The sequence below is a fragment of the Cheilinus undulatus genome, linkage group 18, assembly GCF_018320785.1.
Source record: "Cheilinus undulatus linkage group 18, ASM1832078v1, whole genome shotgun sequence".
Taxonomy (NCBI): Eukaryota; Metazoa; Chordata; class Actinopteri; order Labriformes; family Labridae; genus Cheilinus; species Cheilinus undulatus.
In genome coordinates this window covers 38,078,877-38,099,638 of record NC_054882.1, presented here as the reverse complement: position 1 = coordinate 38,099,638, position 20,762 = coordinate 38,078,877, and the positions used below count along the sequence as shown (strand labels likewise).

The 20,762-nt window shown below is 38.9% G+C and overlaps 1 protein-coding gene across 2 annotated transcripts in view; it reads left to right on the top strand.

The window, feature by feature from the left end:
* Positions 1 to 195: 195 nt before the first annotated feature.
* The window catches only part of ccdc88c (coiled-coil domain containing 88C), an 84,433-nt gene continuing 63,866 nt past the window's right edge, over positions 196 to 20,762 (top strand). For both annotated transcript variants that reach the window (XM_041812474.1, XM_041812475.1), the window contains exons 1-3: positions 196 to 781; positions 4,824 to 4,936; positions 12,422 to 12,530. In XM_041812474.1, coding sequence (XP_041668408.1) covers positions 722 to 781; positions 4,824 to 4,936; positions 12,422 to 12,530 — 282 coding nt within the window. In that variant the 5' untranslated portion in view covers positions 196 to 721. The remainder of the gene's footprint in view (positions 782 to 4,823; positions 4,937 to 12,421; positions 12,531 to 20,762) is intronic.

Below are 20,762 nucleotides of genomic sequence, written 5' to 3'. Positions count from 1 at the left end.
GTTGACTCATTTAGTGGTGACGTCAGACTCAGAGAAACGTTACTGAAGTTCTATTCTGTAATTGGCTGATTTCTCGTCAGGAGGCGGGAACTGTCCTTGTAGCTCACGCTGGTTGGTCAGTCCTCCTGTGTGTCAATGCTCCCTGGCTGTGATGGTTTCACCGACAGGTTGATGGAGAGAGGGAGAGCTGAAAGGTACAGAGGCGTGCTGGGATGTCGCAAACAGCGGAAACAACTATTTTACTCTTTCTCCTCCCATCTTTGGTGCTATTTTCTGTTGTTTTGCTTGGATTACTTTTGAAATTCTAATTTTACGGCGGCTTCAGCGCTTTACGCTCCGAGTCGTGTATCCTTGGCAACGCGAACAACTGTCCTGCGAAGTTTGGATCAAGTGTTTCGCCCTCGGCTGGATAAAAAAACTGGATATTTACCTACTGAATTAACGGAACTGACTTCTGGGTGCACGTGAGCGTTCATGGAAGTATTTCGATAAGTTTTTATTAGTTTAAACGTGTTTTAAGCCTGAATTCAGTGTTTAGGGAAACGGGACAGCGCGAGACAATAGTGGTGTGGGAGAGAGCTCGTGCAGGGGGGGATCGATGCCTCGCGGGGGCTTTGTTCTGCCCTGTGTGGAGACCCAGCGCGAGCCTGCTGTGGATATCGATTGACCGGTGGATCGATGATTTGTTGGTGATCGGTAAGCGTTGTCTATCGGAACAAGCATGGACGTGACTCTGTCCGAGTTGTTGGCCACTTTCATGGAGTCTCCGCTGGTGGTGTGGGTGAGTGGGAGCAGCACGCGCACACACACAGTCAGTGTGAGAGGATGATGCACGCGAGCGGCTGACCTCTGGCTCTGTTTTACTTTCTCTGTCTCAGCTGGGAGGGGAGAACTAGCTGAGTAACGAGCTCTAAACAGTAAAAAAACAAAAGTTTACGCCCTAATTTAAGACGTTTTTTTTCTCTTTTTTTAAAATAACATTTTAAAAGCCTAAATTTATGTGGCATAGGAATATATATTCACATATTTACCAGGAAACGCCTCAGATAAATTAAAACAGTGTGTTTTAGGGACTTTCCAGACTTAGACTTGTTTAACATCAGCAGTTCACTTTCACATTTGCGCTTTGGTTGCTGTTTTCTTCATTCTTTTTTCCCCATTAACAATATGCAATTAGAAAATTACAATTAAAGCTTCTAGTCACCACCTGGTCTCCTGTAGTGAATAGCTCGGAAAAGTTGCTGTCAGCTCGTCTGCTGCTGCTGCAGGTCAGTCATCCTCCTCAGTCAAAGCAGCCATGGTAAAATTCCCCAAACTTTCAAAACTTGGTTGTAAGTCTAGTTTGAACATTAATATAGTGTAGAGATTGTTGTTTAAACCAGAAAGAAAAAAAGGAGTAAATGTTAAATCATGAGGCATTTAGAGTCTGGGTGGTAAAATGCTAATAATACTAAGCAGAATAAAACTTCATCATAGCAATGTGTTCATATTTAACTTAAGGGAAAGTGGGGTTGGGCAAATCTCAAATTAGATTAAATTGCAATATGTCCTGCTGCAATTTACAAATCTCAAAAGTTGCAATATTTCTTAAATTTGAAATATGTTAAAGTACCAGTTTAATATATTTTGCAGCAGCAGATATTTTCTGCACATTATGCAAACGTTCAAGATTTTTTTTAGCATTACAATTTCTGCTTTTCTAATGTATGTTTTTCTCATTTTAAACAAGATGACATAAAAGTTATCATCCTTCAATTATATCAAATTTGCAATATGAGCCAAAAAAAATCACAATTAGGTATTTGTTGTAAATTGTTTTCCCTAGTATATTCTATCTAATATAGTGTGTGTTATAATATAGAATGATTAATTGCTTGTATTTATAGAAAGATATATGAGATGAGAAAGCTAAAAATTATGGTATATAAAATCACAATAAAGGCACAAAATGCACAAAAATAGATCTTAGAAAAAAAAACATTAAATTATTTTCACAAGGTAATTTTGGTGAGAAAAATATATGCAGCTATTTGGAGGTGATTTTTTTTTCATTTTAATATAAAATAAATGCATAATTTGCAAACAAGGTCCCTGCAGGTTCATTAAAAGTCTCAGATTATTATTATTATTTTACTTCAATGTCTTTCAGTATTAGAAAAATCAGTTGTAAATATCAAACTTTTCAGCTTGGGACCCCAAAAAATAAACATCACTTTTATTTGAGCATAATTCTCACCAAATGACCTAATTTCATGCATATATTTTTATTAAATGGGTCAAATATGACATTTAAAATTAGGGCTGAAGGATTTGCAGAAATAATCTGAGTTTTTTCCCCCCAATATTGCAATTACCATTTAATATGTGATTATTATTAGATTCCTCAACTTATGCATTTTTCAACATATTAAAGCAATAAATCATTCTATATTAAAGCCTACATTTAGTCAAGAACACTCATTGCAAAATGGATATGTAGTTTTATTTGGCAGAGATGGCTCTGCTCTAAAGAAGCTCCCTGGGTTAGTCATACAGGTGGCTTTGACTTTGCAGGGAGCGCATGGCTAGAAAGCCCCATATGGATGGATGCATAAATGACGATGTGTATTGTAAACAATGAATTGATTTCAGAAGCAATTAAATAGTAGCGTGAACCTGAATGTGAGGGTGCAACACACTTTAAGCTATAATAGAGGTGGCTGGGGTGGAGGAGGTGAAGCTGGCTCGAGCTAGTTATTTTTGCTCATATTTCAAATTTGATACCAGCTGCTCTATTGAAGGGGATTTTCATTTTTATGTCACTCATTTTGACTAAAACAAAACATACATATATGAAACACAAAAAGGAGGATTTTTTAAGCCATTGTTTTAAAAATTGACACTTGCATGATTTCATTATGTGCATAAAATCTCGCTGCTCCAAAAAATGAATGTATTACACTATTAGTTTGACACATTTCAAGTTAAAGATATTTTGCAACTTTGCTATATGTAAATTGCAGTTGCCAACTTGTCCTATTTTATTTATTGCATGTTTTTGGAAGTGTTCAGAATATTAAAGTGTCAAAAGTTTCCAGTCTGATTAATTTGATGCAGATGTTGTAAAATCAGTGACTAATCGTCTTTAATAATAGTGATCACACTATTATCCAAATGAACTAGAAAAGCACTTGGAGAGCGCAGACCTCCGCCATTAGCCCTATCTGCCAGTAGTACAGAATCCTTTAAAAAATATCTGGATCCAGATGGTGATCCAGATCACTCCTAAAATCTAATCAGTTATTCCTTATGCCATTTCTGATATTTCCTGAAAATTTCATCGAAATCTGTCAACAACTTTTTGAGTTGTGTTGCTAACAAACAAACTAACTAACAAACTAACTAACAAACCCTGCCGATCACATAGCCTTCTTGGCAGAGGTAATAATGAAGGATTTTATCCAAAGTCAAGCAGCTTTACTTTTGGTAAACTTTACAGGCAGAAGTGACTTAGGAGTTTTGTTATGATTGCATTGTAATCCTGTAGGCCAATGAAACTCAGCTCAAACTGACAAACAGCAGAGCTAAGTCAAATATATCTCAGCAAAGTCCTTCAAATACACGGGCAAAGATGGGACTATATAGTTGTGATAATAGAATAAAAACTGTGTACAAAGATGTGAAGAGGCAGCAACACTGAACAATGTAACAAATGATGTCATATGAATGTCAGGTTTCATGATTTCAAAGTGTGCTTTGTGGTATTATTTGAATAAATAAAATCTGCACATCTGATTTGGGGAGGCAGTCGTTCTACTGAGCAGCAGAGCAGTCAACAGCTTATTAATGCTGCTTCCTGCTGCCCTCTAACCTCACATCCTTTTGACCTGAGCAGGCGACAACATTTTTTTCCTGCCCTTGTTAGACGCACAAACATAATTACCACAGAGGAGAAAGGCCACAACTTTCACCTGACTAGTTCTTCTCATTGTTTTTCCTCTTTAAAGGGTTAAATGGGTGACTTTTGTGAGCAGAAAGTTGGCTACTTCTGGTCTGAACCCGACTTTAGGATATGTTAGGGGAAAGAAAATCAAAGAGTAGTGCTCCCTTTAGCAAGGCCTTTAATCCCCATTTGCTTCGGTGAGTTGCTCCAGTGGGCAGCAGATTGGTCTGTGGCTTTACTGGGCTGCTTCCAGCTGGGCCTCTCTCTATATATATTGTAGTCACTGTGAGTGTGTGCAGGGCGTTCACCAGAACCCAAAACATTACTGTCTACAAACCCTGCTGAAAAAAAAAAAGTTAAAAAGGATTGAATACAAAGTTCATGTTATTCTTATACCGGTCTGACTTTCACACGAAAGGTCACATTTGTCTATTTTGACACATTCTAAGTTAAAGAAACATTGCAACTTCTGTGATTTGTAAATTTCAGCAGGCCATATTGCGATTTAATCTTGTTTGCGATTAATTTCCCAGTCCTAATGATTAGTCACTATAATGGTTTATGCTTCCCTAAACAGGCCCTTTGAAAGGTAATTTGAATGTAATAGATGGTGGAGAAAACCTGCATTTCTTATTCTTAGCACAAATAAACATGTAAGCTGTAAGTTGATCAAAATTTTCCTCTTTTTATAGCAGCAAATTTTCTCTTTGTTTTACCTTTTCACTGCAACAACACTGTCTGTGAGAAAAGACCAAACTTTAGGAGATAACAAGTAGGTCAAACTTGACTTTGGTAGGCATTTTGATGGCATAAACTGTTATATTAAGTCAAAAAGAAAAACATCCAGGGTTTTCAGTACTTGCAGAAATGTAAATGCAGTTGACTTGTCTCTCTTCTGCAGGTGCGGACGTTGGGTCCCCTGGGCTCGTGTGACAACGTGGGCTCAGACGAGAGGGTCAACATGTTCATGGAGCTGGTGGACGGTGTCTTCCTGCACAAGATCATGACACACATGTAGGTATCAGCCTGCAGGAGGCAGCGAGAGTTTAATAAGCATGAGTCAGAGTAAAAAGAGGTCTTTTGCTGTGTTTTAATGTGTCTGGGCTGAGTATAAGAGTGGTAAGTAGTTAATCTCTTGTTTCCCGTGTGTGTGATCTTGAAACCACATCCTGACTCGCTGGTTTCAGGTTGTAAACGTCACAGCCAGATGTGCTGCTCAAGTCTGCATAAAGCAACGCAGAAGAGTAGAAAGAGTGGCTATGGAGGGTGTTTATTAGCCAAAACAAGAAATCAGAAGCTTGTATTAAATATAGAAAATCATCATTTGAGAGGAGAGCAGGATATATACTTAAGACGTCAAAATATATTGGATCAGATAGTTATTGCTAAAAAAATATGGTACTGAAACGAGACTAGTGTCTGTTTTAGACTTTTAGACATCAGTTTGGTGTAATTTTAAATAAATTATTCAGACTGGCAGTCACCTGCTATCCAGTGGACCATGCAAGGCGTTCAGTCTGCTCCTGTTATTTTTTATATTTTTGAGGAAGAGTGTACATCGGCTACATGCATAGGCCTCTGCATGGGTCAGGGGTGTCCAAACAGAAATATATTAGGATGGTGGGGCTACTTTCGTATTCCTAGCCATGAGGATTTAAAAGTTGGTAAGACTAATCCAATGTAAGTTAATACATGCTTAGAGATTGAGTATGCCTAAATGGCTCATTAATGGCTGACAGGGCAAATAGGCAGTCATTTTCAGGATATTGGGGAGCCAATCAGATGTCAGGGGGCACTGTTGAGCCCTGGCTACCACTGGCTCTGCCCAGGAAAAGTTATTGGTGCTGCTGTTTGCTGTGATAATCCATCAAGCTGTTTCTAATCAAGATATATTCTTGTCAAAATGTTTGTTAACAGATTTAACATGGCAGCACTGCCTTGTGCTGAAAGCAAGTACTGTACAGTTAACTAAAAGCTTCATGTTTTAATACGGGCCATGTTCCAGTTTATCTCTGGAATGTGCTGCGGGACAATCAAAAATGGGCCGCAGGCCGCATTCGGCCCCCAGGCCACAGTTTGGACACCCCTTGCATAGGTCAAGCACTATGCAAACCTTTGGTATATGCTATGGCGTTGATTCGACACCAGAGTAAAAACTTTAAATTGAAGGGTATCAAAGAGCATCATGGTGTTAAGTTGTAAAAATTAAGAAATCAAATTTTGTGATGTCTTCGAGAGGGGAAGAAAACAATTTTATCATGTTTTTTTTTGTGAACTAGGGTCTGTTTAGGAAGTTAGGAAATCCAAACATCCAACTTTTATGACACATCATCAAGGAGACAGCAATGAAGCTGGAGTGTCTTGTGCTTCAGCCCCTCCACAGGTGGAGGTCAGTGCTGTCAGAAAAGATCAGTAAGGTGCAAAAGAGGTTTCAGTGGATTCTTTCTCATAGTATATACTGAAGAAGACACTGGAGCACACAGGTCACTTTTTGCAATTCAATCAGGTGCAGACGACTATACTTCCGGTTCCCCTCTGCATTCTCATCAGAGTTTTGGCTGATAAAGACACAGTGTGCATGTCCTCTGCACCCGATTACATAACAAAAAAATGACTAGTGTGCTCCAGTTTCTTCTATGGGTTTGCCATTGAAACATGTTTTGTACATCATCACAGAGATTTGTCTCTAAAAATGTTTTTTCTTTTATGTAAAACAGATTATTACAGTCTGTGCTGTTTGATGCAGATATCTGTATATAGAGTTAAGAAGTTGTTGTAAGATTACCACTAATAGGAGCTGGGATGTCATTACTGTATACTGCGTTGCATCATTACCATGGTGGCTCGTCAAACTTTGATGTCTCAAAATGGCACAGAGAATTCACTTTTTCTAAAACATTACATAGACAGTTCCAGTAAATTCCATCAAAACTGTCTTGAAACATCTTAAAAGTTTCTCCATGCTGTTGTTCAAACTCTTATCTTTGTGAAAAAAAAGCTGTTGCCATAGGGACCATTTATTCATCGTGAAACATTTAGGTTTCATTCAGGGGCGTCGCTAATTGACTTAGTGGTGCCCCCTAAAATATTTGAAAAGAATTAGCTCCCGAGGCACATTCAACGTAGCGACGATTTTTGAATTTGGTAAATTGATTCATCATGCCCCGACATTCAAAAAAGCATCTTAGACCCTTATTGCCAAGTTGACAGGAAGTTGGCCATTTTTAATTTTGGTTTTGAAAATGACACAAAGTGGATTAACTCCTCTAAGTGGGTTCATCAGATCTACCTGAAATGTTGTCTTCTGCTAAAAGACCCCTTAACAAAAAAACCCCCCAACAAAACCAAAAAGAATGACTTTGCTTAAGTACAGATTTCTAAGGGTATGACCGTGGCAGCTTGTCAAACTTTGATTTCTCAAATAGTATAAAAATGGACTTTTTCTTAGGGACAGGTCCTACAAAGTTGATCATGTCTTCAGTCAAAATTGGACTGAAAATCCTAAAAATGTCCCTTGCGCTAACTTTTTAAGCTCAAGGGCCGTGGTTCTGGTGGCTCCTCAAAGTTTGATGTAACGCCATGTAACAGGAAGTCACTGTTATTCAAACACACAGGATGAAAATTTCCCCAAACTGTCCTTGTTTCACTGAGATTATAGAAAACCTCCTAACATAGATGTATGCCAACACTAAATATCAGTCTTAGTACCACCTATTGATAAAACACATTACCTACATACCTCACCTGTATAATATGATTCAGTTGGTTAATTTGACATTTACACTGTGAGCTCTCACTTTATGTTCAGTTCATAGTTTTTTAACTTTTCAGTGTTTGACTTTTGTTTGACTTCCTGCTTGTTCACTCTTAATTTTTTCTTCTTAGTTTATTCCGTCAACACCCTCCTCTGTCTCTTAGTGTATAGAACATCACTGAGACAGGATAACTGGCTTCTTTTTAGCTGTAGGCAGGTCTGTGGACCAGTACCATAAAGCTGTATGCACTGGAGAACCATGGGCTGCTGCCAAAGTTACATAGTATTGAAAGCAGGTGACTGTGGCACTCTGTGGAGAGGAATAGACTCTTTTTTCTCTATTGAAAGTTATGTGTTGTTAGATGGACTTTTAAACTACTATTTTCAAGTGGAAACTTTACATTTTGTTGCTTTAAGGCTGGACAGCATATCTGCATCACTTTTGCTCTAAAGAAAGCTTTATTCTTTTTTGCCCAAGACTCTGTAATTTAATAAACAGCATTTCATTAAAGATGTCAGCTGATTTTACTCACAGAATAATCTGTTGAGACTATCTTTAGAAGCAGAGAGTATGCAGCATTAAGAAGTAACTGTTTTAAGCAATTACACATTCATAGTCTTTTCCTTTTTATTTTAACATTGCAAAATTTACAGTATTGTCAAACCCATCCATGCAGAATTGATGCCACAGTACGGTGAAGCTGTCCACAGTGATAATAATGACACATACCTACTAATGTGGAATGTAACCTCGTCCCACCCAGACGACCCTCTGTCCCCAATCACACCACATGTTCATATCTGTTATTGTCTCCAGAAACAATGACGATCAGCCTATTGTTCCTCTCTCTCTGAATGTAGGCTGGGCTGACGGGGGGGTGATTAGGACCTGGTAGGGTTTATGGGAAAGTGGGTTATAGAGGAGGGGGCCAGAAGGAGAGCCATGAGGAGACAGTTGGTTAATCAGTCAGTATGTACACCTATTATGCTCCTTGACCTTACAAAAAGAAATCTGAAAAGAGGAAATATTGTAAGAATGACGGTATCAGTACTTGAGGTGTGAAATCAGAATGAAGTGTAATCTGCTTGGTGTTATAAATCATATTTAGCATTAAACAGGAAAGCAGCCAGGGTTCATGATGCACTAAAGCTAAGTTAATTTAGTTTATCTGCAAGAAATACGTTTCCATGTTTTGATGCTGGGTCTCTGAGGATTGTGCAGGCAAACATGAGAGTTATGGTATCAGATTGGCCGGTGTTGGATAGAGCTTAGTGACATGGTCTAAATATAAATTCGGAGACATTTTTCACGCCACACCCAATTTCAGATTTTAATCAATTTATGCTTCTTAATTTGGATCCTTTGAGCAGGTGTTTTCAGGCTGCAGCTGTCGATGGCTGCTCTCAGTGTCTAACACTCCCGGCACTCAGCCATGCGTCTGTTTGAGATACTTCATAAGTAAGGGCCAATCCCATTTCTACCCCTTAACCCTTCCCCTTGCCCCTTGAAGCAGAGTGGTAAGGGGAAGCTTCAACCATCTCGTTCATACTATGGATCTCTGTGTTGATCTTCTCCATTTGTTTTTATAGTTAATAACCCTGGTTTACATTTTTACATACCGAAAATACAATAAACTCCATCCCAAGTGGCTAAACATTGAATATATGAGAAAACACAACTGTTGGGTTTTCTATAATCATCATGCTGAAAATATTTTTACATTTATGCGCCTCCTTTGTAGTCCGTTGTGCCATTTCGCAAGTGAATGCAGTGCCTTGTAGGAAATTCATCATACCCCTTGGTTTCAAGTGTGGTCCTGGAAAATCTTCGTTTCAAGGGCTATGTAGCCCTAAGCCCTACCCCTCAATTCAAGAGAATGTTTTTAAAAGCAAACTCAAGACCTACTTTTTTTGTCTGGCCTTTAACTAAATTTTAGATCATTAACTTAATTAATTAATCTCAGGATTGTCTTTTAGTATTTTATCCTCTTATCATAATCTGCCCTGTTCTCTTTATGTGTATTGAACTTATTTTGTACAATTTTGTTGAACTATTTTAGTGCTTTTATTCTCATTTTAGTATCTTTTTGTTCTGTTTTCATTTCAATTTATTATTTCTTTAATTTCATTTTATGTTACTTTGTTGTAACTTTGTTTTGACATTTTAACCTAACCTCCAGCGTTTCCTCATTCTGAATTTTTAAGATGGCGTTTCCTCAGCGCGCACCTTCCTGCTTTTACTGAATCCATTGCTTATGATATAAAATAGACTTGGTAAATGGATCTGAGCTTGTATAGCGCTTTTCTAGTCGTCTGACTTCTCAATACGCTTTGTGATATACTTGCCAATATTGTGTTTGGATTACGGGGTGGGGATGAGGGGAAAGGGCTGGGGAGGGAGGGATGGGGTGGGGTGGACTCATGTATTCTTTCTTTTTCATTCTGCTTGGATGTATAGCACTTTTTTCTACATCATTTTATATGAAAAGTGCTATACAAATGAAGATTGATTGATTGAAAAAAGAATTGGTACACCCCTTCACCTGACATGAATGCACAAAACCAAGGGAAAGGGGTAAGATAAGGGCTAAGGGGTAGAAATGGGATTCACCCTAAGCTTACTAGTAGTTTTAGAAGCTTCAGACTTCAGAAACACTCCAAAGTGGACTTTGCAAATGATCTTTGCATCTTTTATTTTGTCTGCCACTGCTGTTTTCTTTGAGAGATTTTCCTTCATATAAACTAAAGAGATCAAGGAATTGACGGCAGACCTTAACAATAATGATGCATGGTGAAGCTATTTCTAGGAACTTCGACTTATGCTCATAAAGACATGCTTGCTAGGTTAATTGTTGACTCTAAATTGCCTGTAGTTTTAAATGTTAGCGTGTCTGGTTGTTTATATGTCAGCACTGGGATTGACTGTTGACGAGTCCAGGGTGTACCCAGTCTCACGCCCGGTGGCAACTGGGATAAGCTCCAGCTCCCTGCAACCTTGAATGAGACAGAGGATGTAATGGATTTATTTCTTTTATATTTACAGTCATGGGTGAAGGTATTGGCACCCCTGGAATTTTTCCAGAGAATACACCATTTCTCCCAGAAATTGTTGCAATTACAAATATTTTTGGTATACACGTTTATTTTCTTTATGTGCATTGGAACAACACAAAAACAGAAGTAAAAGCCAAAATTGACATAATTTAACATAAAACTCAAAAAATGGGCCAGACAAAATTGTTGGCACCCTCAACTTAATATTTGGTTCCACATCCTTGGGAACCTTTCCTATAACAATCAACAAGCTTCTCACACCTCTCAACTGGAATTTTCGACCACTCTTCTTTTGCAAACTGCTCCAGGTCTCTCAGATTTGAAGGGTACCTTCTCGCAACAGCAATTTTGAGATCTCTCCATAGATGTTCAATGGGATTTAGTTTACTGGCCACTTCAGAACCCTCCAGCACTTTGTCTCCAACCATTTCTTGGTGCTTTTTGAGGTATATTTGGGGTCATTGTCCTGCTGGAACACCCATGACCTCTGACGCAGACCCAGCTTTCTGACACTAGGCCCTACATTGTGGCCCAAAAGCTTTTGATAGTCTCCAGGTTTCATGATTCCTTGCACACAGTCAAGGCACACAGTGCCAGAGGCAGCAAAACAACTCCAAAACATCTTTGAACATCCACCATGTTTGACTGTTGTGTTGTTCCAATGCACATAAAGAAAATAAACATGTGTATACCAAAAACATTTGTAATTGCAACAATTTCTGGGAGAAATGGTGTATTTTCTAGAAAAATTCCAGGGGTGCCGATACTTTCATCCATGACTGTAGGTGTAGGAAGTTAAAAAAACAACAACACCTCTGCAATCTGCAAGTTTTAAATAATTTGTCTGCTATTGACCCGGTAGTGTCAGTGTCACTTTTTAGAAGTAATAAGTCCTATTCCTCATGCTCTGGCTTCTGTGGGTTGTTCAGATAGGTTATCAGTAATGCTATCAATCCTCTTAATCACTTGTTAAAGCTTCTTACAGAAAGATTAAAGTTAAAATGTGATGTTATTGTCAATCATCAACCTAAAACAAAATTTAAATTTAAGTGATGAAATCCATTTAACTCTTGGGACTTAGCAATACCACTTTTTTAGACCAAATATATTTGGTTGAACAACTATAAATCACTTTCAGTGTTGTTATTGTTTTTTATGTTTAGTAAACGAAGTAAGATTGAATAAAACACAGGTAGAAGTGTACTATGCACACTGCTGTGCCTTGAGCAAGTCTTGGAGTGTAGTGGGAATAGGTAGAACTGTCCTTCACTACTACAACTTAACAACAACTTAACTCACCTTTACATGCTTTATAGAGACATTTTTGCATGTATTTGGATATAGTAAGATTTTGATATTAGTACACTTTGGGCAAAAAGTTTGAAAACCACTGGTCTAGGTCTATCCCACTGAAAAAAACAGCAATGCTGTTATCAAGCCTGAGCTCTGACATCAGCCTGATGTCATGGTGTCATAATAGGTCAGCCAGACATAGTTACAGCCCCCCCCCCCCCCGACTCCTCCACTGTTCATATGTAAATCAGTCTGGCACAGGCGTGTGTATGTGTACATAAATCCTCCTGCAGCACAATAGTCATCCTCAAACTGTGCGTCTGCGTAGTGATCTTTGTCTAAAAAAGCCACAATTAATGTCAATCCTGATCTTGTTGTTTGTGTTTGTGTCTCCATAGTGACTCCAACCCAACCAATCAGAGGCTGAACAAGAATGTGAACAATGACGTGTCACTGCGCCTTCACAACCTCACCGTTCTCACCAGACACATCAGGACGTACTACCAGGTAAACCCATCAACAGAATGGTCCAATGCAGACAAGTGAAGTTTCTCACTATCCTTTTATTTCCCCTCAAACATGAATGTCCTTTCATGGTAAAACAGTTTTATAAAATGCAAATAAACACCTCTATATCCAGGAGCCTGGTTGTAGTAGTTAAATCAATACTGCTGCTGTCTACATGTTGTCATTTTTAGTTGGGAGATGCTGCATTTTTCCATATCCTCAGCTGATTTGTGCTGTCCTGCAGCATGCATGTGTGTTTTTATCATACCATCATCCTCATCATGTGTGTGTCTTCTGACAAGTCTATTTCAGCTCAGTGTGTCACAAACATTTAAACCCCAAAGGCGAGCAACACACAGGATCACATTCATAGACATTCCTCTATCAAATCCATATGTGTGTCAGTCACGGTCTGTAGTGTTGATTGTTTACATCAGGATACATCGACTTGAACCTCCTGGTCAGTCCTTGATTTTGTTTGCATGCCTTGGAACCAGTAATCTGCAGTAATAAATACTAGCACAGGTCAACATAGTGTAATAAGATATCACATATGATGCCAAACCAATTACTTTGGCTTAACATATTCATCTTGATTCATTGATAGATTTTTTTTTTTGCTTTTCTGTGGATTAGGAATGGACAGATTCTGATTTTTCAGGAGCATTATCTATAGGTGGTTTGCAGATGATGTTCACTCTTTTGAGCTTTAAAGGCTCACAGACGCTGGGTTTCCATTACAGTTTTTCAGCAAAGTAAGAGCGATATTTCTTAAATTTCAACTAAGTACAATTGCACTTTGAATGCGTTTCCTTGAAGGGAGCTTTGGGCATAAGCCTCGCAATTCTCGTAAGTTCTCATCTCGTGAGACTTGCAAGGAAGCTGGATGCTCAAAACCTGTTGCGTGTTGGTACGGTTATGGTTGCATCTACAGCGGTTGCCTTGATCATTTTGGACAAAAGAAGAAGGTGAAGGCAAAGTCTGTATGTATGGCAAGTATGATGCTAAGAAAAGTCTTATCTCGTCATGTGACACCACACATTACACCCTGTGACGTGTAAAAGTGGAAAAAGAGTGTCTGTTGCACTTTTGCGATATATTTCTATATCGAAACGTCTGAAAACCTCCTCATGAGAGCTTAAAAACTTTTTTGCGATATTTTAGAGGTTTTTTGAAATTCAGTTGTTTCCATTACCAGTTTTTTATTGCGCTATTTAGATTTTGGGCATTTCTAAGGGTAATGGAAATGCAGCTATTGATATGGTGAAAGACATGGATTTAAAGCTTCCATCTAAAGTCGGGAGGGGTGGAATCAGACAACGCTGGATGATTCGTATCCACCAAGATGTCAGGTTTGATCACAGTTTTGCACAGTAAATCCTGATCTCGTTGTTCCCACAGCTGATGTCTGTCCAGTCTCGCTCGATACTGATCATTTGGCTTAGCTAAGTATTAAGAGCGGGTCTGTTGGCTCCCAAACAGGTCTTCATTAGGCACCAGTTTGGCTTTTTAAACATGGATTAAATAGCGACAAAAAATAGAAGGAAAGAAACTGGTTCTCAAACAGGAGCAAGCTCCTGTCGACCATAAAAAATCCTAGTCACTTGCAAACAACTCATCATTACTCAGGTCCACACGGAGACAAAATCAATATATTTCTCTTTCATTTTGAAAACATTTTCAGTAAACACGGGATCATTTCAGGAAATGTCCGAGTAAGCTCGCCTCCATGCCAGGCAAATTGGTGTGGGAAAAATCACTTTTTTGTAAAGTGTATGGATCACATGACTGCAAAAAAGTGACACTAATAATTCGTTTTTCATCAGACAGATAACCAGTGTTTGGAACTCATATGCATTTACCTTAAAGGGGACATGTTTTACCCTTTTAAGACAAGTTTATATTGGTGTCAGAGGTCCCCAAAACATGTCTGGGAAGTTTGTTGCTGAAAAAACACTCTAGTATTGGGTTTTTGTATGTCTTTAAGGGTGCTTTATGAACTCTCCATGTCTCCATAGTGATGTATCGCAAAAACGATTCATTTCAACACCTTAAGTGTAAAAATTGGCACTCTCCTGCAGTGTCCTCAATGTGCAGAAGTTCTTTTTCCAACAAGAAGTGACCCAACAATGGTTGCAGATTTCTTATTTTATTGCAATTGTTTTAAACAGAAATATTGAGGTTCCAAATGTTGGTAATGTGACAACACTACTTTCTTTAAAGCTTGTCAAAAAATAAAGTAATACATGATTGCAGAGTAAGACAGACCACAGCTAAGTATTATTGGTACCTTTATAAACTTGACCTTTAACATGTTCTTATCTTAAAAACTCACTCATCCTCTCTTCTGTTTGGGCTCACTGAAGCAGTTAAACTCAACTGTGTTTGTCTGGTTCAAAGGTGGGTGGTTTGATGAGGAAAATAGGTTATAGCTGAGAAGTTTGTTTTCTTTATCGCACAAGAAAAGTTGTTTTCAGTCTGGACTCACAGCAGTTATGGTACAATGGATCTGAACAGTGGTTTGTTTTTACTAGAAACTTCCTGCAGCATAATCCAACATCTTGGTGAAAGACTTCCTGCATGAAAGGCATTGAAGAATGTGTGTAGTATTATAACTATTTAAAGCTATGGGATAAAAATTAAACCATGTACTCTATGTCTACATGCTGGATTACTTGGTTCTTAACTAGGGGTGGGACAAATATATCGTCACCTCGACTTGTGTGATTCAGTTGTTGACAAACCAATGCCAAATCCATGCTCTTTACGCTGATTTTCCTACCAATTTGAATCACTGTGTCACTTCTTCATGAATATTCAGTGAAGACAATTATGCCATTATTGAGAGGAATTGCTGTAAATGAGCCCAAGAGGTTTATGAAAGGGATAAAAGAAGACTCCACAGTCTTGTGGAGTGTTTGTCTATTCTAGTCTGTCAGTAGTATTGATGGCCCTAGTTATGCCTCTGAGCAACTATATACAGTCATGTGCATGAGTTTTAGAGATGCAGGGCGCCAAGGATATATCATAGGACCTTATGTTCCACAACCCAGGGCTCGAGAGGATGGGCTGGGCATCCTAAGTCAAGCTTGACAAATGTCGACACACACGTGTGTCGCTCAGCAGCCAAGGTCAAGCTCGATGGCGTCTCTCTTGTTGGGGCCATTTCACCCCTGGTGATTTGCCCGGAGACTGCCAGTGGTTTTTGAGCTCTTGGGACATCCACGGCACGACCAGGGGCTCACGGCAACCCTACTACCTGCCTGGATGTTACTCCAGGCCAGGCCTATTCAATTAGCGGCCCGGGGGCCACATGCGGCCCAGAACCAACCCCCAAGTGGCCCAGCCTGTGGTCATGCCAGAGCTGAAGAGGGCAATGTGGTTTGCAAGTCTCATAAATTCCCACAGTATTTCAGACCATGAATACAACACTCCACGTAGCCTAGCAACAGTCTACTGACAATGCACAGCATTGTTTTGAAGCGTGGCTAGTGATGCTGACAGAAGTAGCCCCAAAATACTGAGTATAAAACATCCTTTTCAACTGTAGCTACAACTTTAGTTTTTATGCACCTTAAGATATACCTGGGTAAGATGTTATCAAATTTATTTGATTTTTTCATTCTATTTATTTTATTTTTATTCAACTGATGTTCAAATACAGCTCTTTTGTTGTGTTTTTTGTGCTTTTTCATGTGCTTTTGTCATGTTGCCATCTTTAAAGAGAGACTATGAATAAAAAGTGCATATTTTTCATCAGATTGATCTCTTTTGGTTTGAAATTTGACATTACCAGCTGCTTACTGGGCACAGAACATGGGCACAGAACCTAGCTACTGTAAAGACATCCAGAGCATGACCGGGGATGTGTCAATTCTCTTTCCCACCCGATGGTGCCTGCAGACGGCTGGCTCACTGGCCACATCTGTGCCTTACTTCAGTGCTGTAATTGGTGGTACAGTTTTAGTTTGTTTGCAAATCGTCCAAGAAGGAGTAAGAAGATGCAACTTATGTCAACAGTTTTTTATTTTCGTGCCATGTAGTCCATCTTATATGGACGTATGTATTATTTTTAAGACCCTCTTCCTACTTCCACGTTTACTGCACAATTCAGAGGATGAAATGGGCCTGCGCTGCACAGATACAGCAGTATTTGAAGAGTAATGTTGGCCACTGCAATGACAGTGGGTAGACACTGCACTCGGGCACAGTTGTGTTCACATTCTCAGGCATGGTACACTTGTATTAACATTAATCAAATGAACTATACTACGGGGTCAAGAATGCTCTAATCCAGGCCTGGGTCCCTAATAGGAAACCATGCTGGGATGGTCCTATCATCTGTTGTTCGCATCACTACTTTTGGAAAATGTGATCAACTTACTGCAGACAGAAAACTCTGGTTTCTGTTAGGAGAAATGATTATATGGTGATCAGTTCCAGGAGCACACTCAGCTTTTTTATAGTGCTTTAACTGAGGAACACCATTTAGTCTGGTTTAAGTTCATAGTCCCTGGAGAGTAAGGTTAAGTAGGTGATTTATGGGAAGGGAAAATGGGATCTTAGGTTAAGGTTAAAGGAGACAACCACTGAAGCTGTTGTGGAGTGAAACCTCCTAAACAAAGCTGGTCTGTTTTCAGCTCATATCATCACAAACAAAATGTGCCTCAATTACACATAAAACACAACAACAGTCATTATGTGCGGCTCATGCAGGTCAGGCACAATCAAGATCACATCTGCTGCTGACTGTTTGTGTATACGCTGAATGAAGTGGGTCACTCTGGGAAGTACAGGGTTAATCTGTCCACCATAGTTAATCTCTAACCACCACGGCCTTGAACCACACTCATTCACAAACACACACATAAACACACAGCTCTTAGTATGACCTTAAGTCAGTGAGTTATGAGCTTCAGAGTGTGACTGAGTTTAGGATCAGCTGCAGGAAACGCGCTCAGACAGCTGTTCATATAGGACTAGGTGTTGTCTTTCTTCTCATTAGACGATGTCTCAGCAGACACCAGCCGGCCCACTGACTCTTTCCAGTCTCCCCAGTGAGCACTAACTGTGTGTGTGTGTCTGTGTGAGAGGAGGGGTGTCAGTCACCTCCCTTCTGTTCCCTCTTGGCTGCACAAAGCACAGTAACCCAATCTCACAGGCTCTGAATACTAAACTATTCACTGTTTCACACTCCTGCTGGTTTCAACATCTAACTGCTCGATCTGGAGGCAGCAGGAAGAAATGGATTAATTGATTCATAGAAAATTCAATTAAGTCAGAATTTGCATCTTTTCATACATGTAAACCGTCCTTGATAAACATCCTTTAATCAACAAAGATTTTAGAACAGACCAGCAGATAATTTCAGTTGTTAAAGACAGCTTTTTCCATCTTTGGTTATGTTTTTATATCATGTAATAATTTTCAGCAGGTTATGCACACTTTTATTACTACACGTCTTGATTATAGTAATGCACTTTATTTTAGTGCTTGCCAAGCCTACCTAAATGATTAACAGCTTGTTCAGAGTGCCACGGCTCCTCTTTAATCTGGTATATGTAAATATGACCACATTACTCCAATTTTAGCCTCTTTGCACTGGTTCCATGTGCATTTCAGGATTGATTTTATAAGTTACAGTTGATTTTTAAATCCTTAATTGGGCTGATTCTTTCCTATCTGTCTAACCTTACAAATCCAATATATTAGTAATGCCCAGAAACCGATATCAGTGTTGGGAATCGTTGTCGATACCAGTTCTAAGTGCTCATACTCATAAAACGTTGCAGATGCTGTACTTTAGGGTTGTTTTGATTCTGGTACCAGTATTTGAAACGTGTCCAATACTGCTTAAAAGTTATTGGTATCGGTGAGTAGACGAGTTTGTGCACCAACCTGATACCGTTTGGTTTACCTTTATAATTAGCTTAGTTTAGCCATGCTAACTCTTAGCGCCATAAACTAGAAATCAATTCTTCTTTGCTTCCGGAAAGCACGCCATGCATGGGCTACCGTTTTAGAGCAGCGAAGAAGAAGCAAAGGACCCACTGCAGCAGCAGAGAATGGTGACTTCATGACAGTTTATCTCTGAATGTGATCGTTAAAATACATCCAGACCAGCACTGTCGTACACGGCAAGAAGTCACACAGTTAAATAATTTTAAACCATAAATCGTTGCCTCTTACTTGTTTTTCCTCTTGAAGCTAGCTGTTGTGAAGCTAGCTTTCCCATGGACGCTATTGATGCCTTTGAATCCTTTGCGGCAGCATTTTCAGCGAGCCTGGAGCTCGTGTGACTTTTGGGGACTCTAGTTATTAGATCCACGCCAGTAAACCCAATATTGAACATCTTTTTTTTTTTTCATTTTATCAAATAACGATCATTTATTACCGCTAGCTTGAATGCTAACACGAATGCTAACCACCATACCACCAGTTGTAGGCTGTCCTATTATCATGTCATGCTGCCCAGATAGAGGACAATTTTTTTTTTTTTTTTTTTAAGATTTATTTTTGGGCCTTTTCATGCCTTTATTAGATAGAGGTGGAGGACACTGGATAGACTCGGAAACAGGGAAGAGAGTGGGGAGAGACATGCAGTAAAGGGCCACAGGCCGGATTTGAACCCAGGACGCCTGCGTTCATCGTGCGTGCCTTTAACCACTTGACCATCTGCGCGCCCAACAAAAACAACAGTAGGGTCACAGAGATGCTTTACATTATGATTCTATTTGTTGAGTCAAATGTAGGTCTAAGATAATTTGCTAGTCTGAACTGTCAGTCCAGAAAGTTCACATTGGTATCGGAATTGTATTGGGAAGGAAAAAACGGTATCAGAACAGCCCCAATTTTAACACAAATGAGGATGGAAAAAGTAGAGAATAATTATGCATTAAAAACTGTCAAGAGATGGAGTGAAGACATCTAATGAAAATAAGACAAACTTTTAAAGTTACAGTTACAATATTATGAAGTACTCTTATTTGCTCTCAGTGCCATTCAGTTGTATGAAAATGTTGTATTGGTGCATCCCTATCGTATATTATCATGGACACTCAGATCCACTGTTCAGTTGCTTCTGACTGTCCAAGGTCAAAACTGAAGGTCAGAGATGACAGAACCTTTCTGATCGCTGCCCCAAAGCTCTTAATGCTGTGCTTCTACAATGCTGTTCCCCACACACTTCCTGTCTCTAAATAAACTTAAAAATGTAATTTCATTTCCTGGCTTTTGGATCTGCATGAGAATTGGCTTTTTATATTCTCCTTTTTATATATGTCTTAAAAAATGTTAGGGATGCACAATATCTTATTTTTGCCAATTTCCAATATGCCGAGATATAAAACTGTCTTTAGCCGTTAACGATATCATTACTGATATTTCAATGTAGTTCAGAGCTAAAACTTCAGTCCTTAAAACACACAATTTAAAGTTTAAGGATGAACAAATTAACAAATTTCAGTCCTTAAAACACACAATTTAAAGTTTCAGGATGAACAAATTAACAAATTTCAGTCCTTAAAACACACTTTAAAGTGTAAGGAACAATGATGATTAAAAATAAAGACTTCAACAGTCATAGGTCTGTTGGTCCAGCTTAAAACTCCAGTAACTTATTTGTTCGTACAGCTAATATTTACAACAGATATAGGCAGATTTTTAAAGACAAAATATTGGTTGTAAATATAGCAATAATATCATGCATGTTACTTTCAAATTGACACTGCGTGTCATTGTGTTTTTGTAATTTTTAGCTTTCATTGTACAGCACTTTGGTCAACTTTTAGTTGTTTTTAAATGTGTTTTAGAAATAAATTTTGATTAAATTAATCTGGAAAGTGTTTTTTTTTTTGCGACTGTAATGGCACATTTCCATGTGTTGTACTGGCTCAACTTACGGGTACCAGGAACCTTGTTTTCCATTACAGAGAGCTGGGCCTAACATTTCTGTTGTAGTATTTCTTTTGCTCTTTGTGGTAACAGTATTTTATGACTTTGTTCCAAAAAACAAATAGGTAACGCATTTAAATGCACATTTACGTGCAGCAACCCCCTTTCTCCCCCTAAAACAAACCTGCGATGATATACTGAACTTGTGACTGAGCATAAGATCACAAAAAAATGACTAGAAGTCTGTCTGTGTTCACTTCTTTGTTATGTCACCTGCAGTTTTAGGTTTAATTTCTCTCCTACTGAGGTGTGTCAAGGTACTCCTGAGGTCAGCTCAGC